General features: G+C 48.7%; 1 protein-coding gene across 1 annotated transcript; it reads left to right on the forward strand.

Moving 5' to 3' along the window:
- The first annotated feature begins 240 nt into the window (after nucleotides 1–240).
- LOC143983463 (uncharacterized) lies at nucleotides 241–2,325 on the forward strand. The gene is made up of 2 exons (XM_077483185.1): nucleotides 241–831; nucleotides 938–2,325. Exons 1-2 carry the CDS (start codon nucleotides 633–635, stop codon nucleotides 2,314–2,316), a joined length of 1,578 nt encoding a protein of 525 aa, XP_077339311.1. The 5' UTR covers nucleotides 241–632; the 3' UTR covers nucleotides 2,317–2,325.
- The last annotated feature ends 6,031 nt before the right edge of the window (nucleotides 2,326–8,356 follow it).

Consider the following 8,356-nt stretch of genomic DNA (forward strand, 5'->3'; position numbering starts at 1 on the left):
GACGGCACCCTGAGAGATGACTGGTCCACCTGACAGGAAACACAATCAATCAAAGAGGTTAAAAGCCCCCGCCCCTCCCCGTGCTCCTCAGTTTTTGATTGTGTTTCCCCACAGCGAAACCGTTTGTTATTTTTTCCTAGACCCGAAGCCTGGGGCTGGTGGTCTCCCCCTGGGAGCCAGACCTAATGCCTGGGAAGCCTCTAGGTCTGGCAGGATGTTCTCATCCTTCCTGGGGGGTTCCCCTATATTTTCCTTAGGGGGGGCAGCAGAAACTGGAAGAGCCCCCCTGAGCGCTGAAGGACCCTGGGTACAGTGGTGTACCCAGAACTTCAGGGGCCAATTTTCCTCTCCTCTCCTTACCTGTGCGGTGGCCGTGCAGAAAAGGAGCCTGGTGTCCCTTTTTGGCTCAGGGTATCTCTCTGAAGACTCCAGGTCCAGCAATCCAGAGGGTTCTTGGTGCAGCTGGAGGCAGTATCTCCCCTTTGCAGCAGAGGTGCTCAGCTTTCTGGGGAGGTTTGGCACCATCTTCCTGGAGCTTGGTGGAGGAATGACATCACTTCCTCCACAGAACAGGAAGTGAGCTCAGAGTTCGGGTCATTTCCTGTCTACAGCAAAATGGTGGCCGTATCAGCATGGAGGTAACCACAGCCTCAGCCTCACAGCTGATTTCCCAAATCGGGGACATAAATCCAGGAGGAGCAGGCGCCCACTTCTCCCACAGACCGGCTGCCTTCGCCTGTGTTAGCTGTCCGAAGAAGCTCACTGGTGCCAGCAGCATGGAACGTGAGGAGAGACCCGCAGGGTCCATGGCCATGGAGGAGACCACAGGGGGTGAGTCTGACCGGCCGCCGGAGGTTTAGATGGGGGAGGGTACCCCAACTCTTCTCCTCTGGGTGGTACAGTGCTGTATTGTAATGCCTGTATGTTTTTGTTTCAGGGGACGATGCCACTGCCCTTGGGGTTGCCAGCCGTCCCGTGAAATCTTCCACCCGCTCTAAGCGTTGTGGAAACTGTAATGCTAGATTACCCCCAGATCATCCTAAACCCTTCTGCTTTAAATGTATACAGAAGCTGACAGGGAAGGAAACCTCTCAGATAATGGAGAAGTTTCTCACAGTACAAACTGAGATGCTGTCCACTCTGAAAGCCTTTCAGTCCTCCCTTAAGTCTAGGGATTCAGAGGCTCACACCAGCAAGGACGCCTCCTCCCAGGAGGGCTCCGCTTCCTCTAGGGGGTCTAGACGGCGGGCAGACAACCCAAGGTATCTCCAGTCTCAGGATTCAGAGGAGGAGGATGAGTCCGAATCCCATGGGCAGGGATTCTCGGATGAGGGTGTGTTGGACAGCCAGGAGGAGGATGAGGGGGAGGACTCCAGGTCTAGCAGGCATATCTTTTCAGCCGATGACATGGAGGGACTACTGAGGGCGGTTTACGCTTCTGAAGGGATTCAGGAGCCCACGGCACAGGTCTCTGCCCAAGACAAAATGTATAGGGGCTTAATTAAACCACAGACCAGGGTTCTTCCGGTACATCCTGCACTCAAAGATATTATCTTAAGGGAGTGGAAGGATCCGGAGAAGAGGCTCCTAAAGTACAAAACATGGAAGCGTAGATGCCCCTTTACTGAGGAGGATGAGGAGAAGTTTTTCAAGACTCCTAGGCTAGACGCCTCCCTGGCACAAGTTTCTAAACAATCCGATCTTTCCTTTGAAGACACTGGGAACATCAAGGATCAGATGGATCGGAGGGCAGAAACTATTTTGCGCAGGGCCTGGGAGGCCAACGCGTCGGCTATGAGCCCCGCGTTGGCCTCAGCCTGCATCGCTAGAAATGCGGACATGTGGATCTCTAAGCTGATAGACCACATCTCCCAGACTTCCAAGTCTAAGGAGGTCTTAGATTCATTGGAGGTCGTAGGCAGCGCTGTTGCATACCTAGCGGATGCGGCCGTGGAGACGGTGCGCACAACCGCCAAGTCTGCTGCCTTACTAAACTCGGCTCGGCGAGCCCTATGGGTTAAAACTTGGGACGGGGATGGCTCATCTAAGACCCGTCTATGTGGCCTCCCTTTTGAGGGTTCCCTCCTTTTTGGTGCTGGCCTAGACCAAGCCCTTGCTAGGTCGACCGAAAAGGGGAAGAAATTCCCTACTAAACCGATGAGGGATAGGAAGAGGTTTTTTCGTGGCCCCCAGGCAAAGAACCGCTTCTCGGAGAAAAAGGTCTCCCCTAATAGACGTTGGGGGGCTGGGAAGGATAAGCAGAAGTCAGGCATTCTCTTTTCCAGCCAGAAGTCAAGCGACAAGACCTCCAAATGACATTCCAGTGGGGGGAAGATTTCCCACTTTGTCCCTCAGTGGGAAAGGGTCACTCAGAGCCCCCATATTCTACAGATCATAAAAGAGGGTTACAGATTAGAATTTCTTTCCCCTCCTCCCACCAAATTTCTCTTGACCCACCTTCCCAGGGATCCTGGCAAGGCAGCAGGAGTCCTACAGAATATAGAAGAACTGGCCAGGCAGGAGGTCATAGTGCCTGTTCCAGAGGGCCAGCAGGGTCAGGGGTTCTACTCCCACATATTTGTGGTACCAAAGCCCTCAGGAAGATATCGCCTCATCATAAATCTAAGGCATCTCAACGTCTTCCTGCGGTACAAGAAGTTCCGCATGGAGAGTGTTTATTCTCTCAGGAGACACCTTCTCAGGGACGTGTTCATGGTAACCTTGGATTTAAAGGACGCCTACCTTCACGTCCCTATATTTCAGAACCATCAGGTCTTCCTAAGATTTGCAATTGCCTCTCCAGAGGGAGTTCAGCATTGGCAGTTTGCGGCCCTCCCCTTCGGGCTGGCATCCAGTCCAAGGGTTTTTACAAAGATCCTGGCAGAAGTAGTGGCCTTCCTGCATCTCCAGGAAGTAGCGCTGATTCCCTATTTGGACGACATTCTGATTTACAATCAGAATCGGGATCAGCTCCTTTTGGATCTAGCCAGGGTAGTGGAGACCTTAGAATCCCTGGGATGGATCATCAGCAAGGAAAAATCCTCACTGATTCCGGCCCAGACGAAAATGTATCTGGGATTCCTGGTGGATTCCGCGCAACAGAAGTTAGTTCTACCCCAGAGCAAGGTAGAGGGTATAATTTCAGCGGTCCTTTCTCTGTTAGAGGCAAAGACATCTCCATACAGAGGGATTATGAGGGTGCTGGGCCTGATGACGGCAGCTATCCCAGCAGTTCCTTGGGCACAGCTGCACTCCAGGACCCTCCAGCACTTCCTCCTTTCCTCTTGGGACAGGAAAGGGGTTTCTCTAGAAGTAGAAGTGGCCATTCCGATCGAGGTAAAGGATTCTCTTCACTGGTGGCTTCACCCTCAGAGGCTTCAGGGGGGCCTCCTTTGGAGTCAGCTTCAGCCGCTCAGGATAACAACAGACGCAAGTTCCTGGGGGTGGGGGGCCCACCTGGAGGATCTAACAGCCCAGGGTTCCTGGGACGTGAGTCAGAGAAAGACATCCTCAAATTTTCGAGAACTTTTGGCCATCGGGGAGGCATTAAAGGCTTTCGAAAGGAGGATCAAGGACCAGGAAGTTCAGGTCCTATCAGACAACGCCACGGCAGTGGCATTTGTCAATCATCAGGGGGGCACCAGATCTCCAACTCTACTGGCTCTATCTTTAGAGATCATGGGCTGGGCGGAGCATCGGATTATCTCCATTTCCGCAGTCCACATAAAGGGGTCCCTGAATGTAGAGGCAGACTATCTCAGTCGTCAGCCGATTCTTCAGGGAGAATGGGAGTTGAATCCAGAGGTATTCTCCCTGGTATGTCGGCAGTTCGGCGATCCAGAGATAGATCTGTTCGCCCGCAGAAAGAACAGAAGGGTAAAGAGATTATTTTCCCTTGCCCGAGAGGGGGGCTCAGAGGGGATAGACGCCTTGGCCCAGGTTTGGGACTTCCGGTTGGCCTATGCCTTCCCCCCCCTGGGGCTTATTCCGAGGGTTCTTCAAAAGCTGTTTCTCTCGGAAGGCGCCCTGATTCTGATAGCTCCTTGGTGGCCCAAGAGAGCTTGGTTTCCAGCCCTGCAGGGTTGGTCCATAGCCCCGCCTCTACACCTTCCTGTTCGGCGCGACCTTCTCCTTCAGGGTCCAGTTTGCCATCCAGACCCCAGCTTCTTCAGGCTGACGGCCTGGCTCTTGAAAGGCAGAACCTGCGGGAGAAGGGCCTGTCGGACAGAGTAGTGGATACTCTCCTCCTTAGTAGAAAGCCGGTCACAAGGCGTATTTACGCTAAGACCTGGGGGATTTTTTCTCGCTGGTGTCAGGTGAGAGGGACTTCACAGCAAGAGATCCCGGCCATTCTGGAGTTTCTCCAGGATGGAGCAGAGCAGGGGTTGGCAACCAAGACACTTAAGGCACAGGTCGCAGCCTTATCCTGTTTTTTGGAGAGACGCTTGGCACTAGATCCTCTGATCAAGAGGTTCCTTTTGGTCAGAGAGAGGTTGTCCCCTGTCCAGGTATCTAGGTTCCCACCATGGGATCTTACCTTGGTGTTAGAGGGCTTAACAAGGCCCCCCTTTGAACCAATAGACCAGATCCCCCTCAGGATTCTCACCTTTAAGTTGGCCTTTCTGCTTGCTATTACATCAGCCAGGAGAGTAGGCGATATTCAGGCTTTTTCAGTCAAGGAACCATACTTTCGTTTATTTGAGGACAGGGTTATACTTAGGCAGGACCCCCTGTACCTCCCTAAGGTAGCATCCAGGTTCCATAGGTCTCAAGAAGTAGTGCTACCTTCCTTTTGTAATAATCCCCAAAATGAGAGGGAAATTTCTTTTCACTGTCTGGACGTCAGACGTTGTTTATTATCCTACTTAGAAAAAGTTAAGGAGTTTAGAAGGTCCAGCCATCTTTTAGTTAATTTTTCTGGCCAAAAGAAGGGCCAACAAGCCTCCAAAGCATCCATAGCTAGATGGATTAAGCATGCCATTGCTTTAGCCTATGAGCAGTCAGGTAATGCAGTTCCTAGGGACCTGAAAGCTCATTCCACGCGATCTCTGGCAACCTCTTGGGCAGAAAGGGCCGGAGCTTCAGTGGAGCAGATATGTAGAGCCGCTACATGGACAAGCCGGAACACCTTCCTGAGGCATTACAGGGTGGAGTTACTGTCCCCTCAGGATCTGGCATTTGGCAGGAAGGTCCTGCAAGCGGTTGTCCCGCCCTAAGGTAGGCCTGAGCTACTTGCTCCTCTCTCAGGGTGCCGTCCTGGAAGACGACTTGAGAAAATGACCAGTTACACTTACCGGTAACTGTGTTTCTGGGAAGTCTTCCAGGACGGCAGGCCTACTTCCCACCCGTTCTCTTTAGGTTTAAATTAAGGTATAGAGTGTGGTGGTGTGGTGTGGTTTTCTTCACTCTCGTGCACTGGTGTGGGTCAATACTTTGTCACAACTGAGGAGCACGGGGAGGGGCGGGGGCTTTTAACCTCTTTGATTGTGTTTCCTGTCAGGTGGACCAGTCATCTCTCAGGGTGCCGTCCTGGAAGACTTCCCAGAAACACAGTTACCGGTAAGTGTAACTGGTCATTTTTTTCCACATTTTCCAAAAACTGCTGGAAAAAAAATGAACCGTTCAAAAGACTCATTATGCCTCACAGATTATACGTTGGGATGTTTTCTTTCCAAAACGGGGTCATTTTATGTGCAATTCCATTGTCCTGGTACTCAAGTGTAATAGGTGGCTGTGAAATGAGATTTTGAATTTTTTGCTCGCAGAAGGCCTGAAGGTACTACTTCAATGTTGGTGCTCTGTATGTGGCCAGGCTGTGTAAAAGTCTCACACATGTGGTATCGCTGTACTCAGGAAGAGTAGCAGAATGTATTTTGGGGTGTAATTTGTTGTATGCATTTGCTGTGTGTGAGAAATAACCTAATATGACAATTTTGTAAAAAAAAAAAAAAAAATACTTTATTTTGCAAAAAATTGTGGGAAAAAATACAACTTAAAAAAACTCACCATGTTACTTACTTAATACCTTGGAATGTCTACTTTCTAAAAAGGGGTCATTTGGGGTTTTTTTTGTTTGTACTTTCCTGACTTGTTAGTGTCTCAAGAAATGAGATACACCTGATGTACTGAAGGCCTGATCAGATGTGATCAATTTTCAGTGATTTGCACCATAGTTTGTAAACTCTATAACTTTCACAAAGACCAAATAATATACACTGATGTGGGTTATTTTTACCAAAGATACGTAGCAGCATAAATTTTGGCCAAAATTTATGAAGAAAAATTACTAATTAGCAAAATTTTATGACCGAAACAAAGCGAGGCATTTTTTCACAAAATTTACGTTTTTTTTTTTTTTTTTTTTATTGCACAAAAAATAAAAAACCCACTAGTGATTAAATACCACTAAAAGAAAGCTCTATTTGTGTGGGGGAAAAAAAGGACGCAAGTTTCATATGTGTACAGTATTGCATGACTGAGTAATTGTCATTCAAACTGTGAGTGAGTGCTGGAATCTGAAAATTGGTCTGGTCAGGAAGGGGGTGTAAGTGCACTGTATTGAGGTGGCTACAGAGATAATTTTCCTCGTAAAACTGAACTCCGATAAAACTCCTGAGTTTAATAAATGTACACAATAGTTTCTACATTATTTGATGTGATTTCCTTTTGAGATTTTCACAGAAGCATCACAAACCTATAGAACATCTCATTACCTCTGACAACTCCTGCAGTCGGTGGTAAAGCATGACATGAAGGGGCAAACCATATACACGGTCTAAAAAACAACCCTCTTTCTGCTGGTGGAGTCGGAAACAGTTTTCCTTTTTAATGATAAACCACACTAAAGGCCCGTATACACAAGATCAGACTTTTGACAACAATCATGCAAATTAGCTGTTTTAAGGCTGTTTTAAGGCAACATCCGACTGTGTGCATGCTCCATCGGACAAACTTTTTCGGTTTTCATCAGACAAATGTTGGCTGTGCGAACGGACAAAGGTTTCAACAACATAAGTCCAATGGCGCAAAGTCCGATCGTGTGTACAGAAAACTATCATACTTTACAAACACGCATGCTCAGAACCAATTACACATACGAACAGTTTGTGTGAAAAAAGTATTTGCCCCCTAATTCTTGATTTTTCTATTTTTTGTTTTTTTTGCATATTTGTGATTTGACTTCAATACAGGGCATTTTCACCCCCTTCCTGCCAAGGCCATTTTCAGAGCTGTAGCATTGTGACAATGACAATTGCACAGTTATGCAACACTGTACCGAACTGAAATTTTTATAATTCCCCCCCCCCACAAATAGAGCTCTTTTTTTTGTTTGTTATTTGATCACCTCTGCGGTTTTTATTTTTTGTGCTATAACCAAAGAGAGTGACAAGTTTGACAAAACAAAACACAATATTGTTTACTTTTTGCTATAATAAATATCCCAAATTTAAAAACAAAAACTATTTTTTTTCCCTCAGTTTCGGCCTATATAGTGCTTACAAAAAGTTATTGTTTTATGTCATTTTTATTATATTATATATGCGATCAGTGCTATAAATATGCACTGATATACTCGATAAATGTCACTGGCAGGGAAGGAGTTAACAGTAGAGGGCGATCAAAGGGTTACATGTTACCTAGGGAGTGATTCTGTGTTTGGATGGGACTGACTAGAAAGGAGACTGATCGGTGTTCCTATATACTAGGAACACATGATCTGTCTCCTCTCCCTGGACAGGACCTATATCTGTGTGTTTACACACAGATCCACATTCCTGCTCTGTTACAAGCGATTGCGGCCACTGGGCATGCGCATCGGCTCTTAGTGATGCGGCATGCATGCCCCCATATACCATCGGGAAGTCGAGGACATCATATGATTCCTTGCCCAGAATGGCAGATCCCATCTGTGGAGGTGGTCAGGGACTGGCGGCATGGTACAGGAGGTGGTCAGGGACTGCCGACATGGTACAGGAGGTGGTCAGGGACTGCCGACATGGTACAGGAGGTGGTCAGGGACTGCCGACATGGTACAGGAGGTGGTCAGGGACTGGCGACATGGTACAGGAGGTGGTCAGGGACTGGCGGCATGGTACAGGAGGTGGTCAGGGACTGGCGGCATGGTAAGAGATAAGTGTGTTTTCCCCCGTGCAGCCAGTGTGTTGTCCCCCATGCAGCCAGTGACGCCCCCGTGCAGCCAGTGATGCCGCGAAGAGAGAGGAGAGCCGCCTCTACCGCCTGGTTCAGTAGAGCACCGGGAACATCACAGCTTTAATTTCAATAGCTGTGTGTTCCCCCGTCACGCCCCGGACAAGCGGGAGGGGCTGTATGAGACGGCGCGTGACAGGGGAACACA

The sequence above is a fragment of the Lithobates pipiens genome, unplaced genomic scaffold (assembly GCF_037356315.1).
Source record: "Lithobates pipiens isolate NorthernLeopardFrog02 unplaced genomic scaffold, aLitPip1_a1.2 Scaffold_16, whole genome shotgun sequence".
NCBI lineage: Eukaryota > Metazoa > Chordata > Amphibia > Anura > Ranidae > Lithobates > Lithobates pipiens.

Coding starts and splice junctions, on each gene's coding strand:
- LOC143983463 (XM_077483185.1), top strand. CDS start 633: ATGGAGGTAACCACAGCCTCAGCCTCACAGCTGATTTCCCAAATCGGG. Junction 832..937: donor CATGGAGGAGACCACAGGGG/GTGAGTCTGACC, acceptor TTTTTGTTTCAG/GGGACGATGCCACTGCCCTT.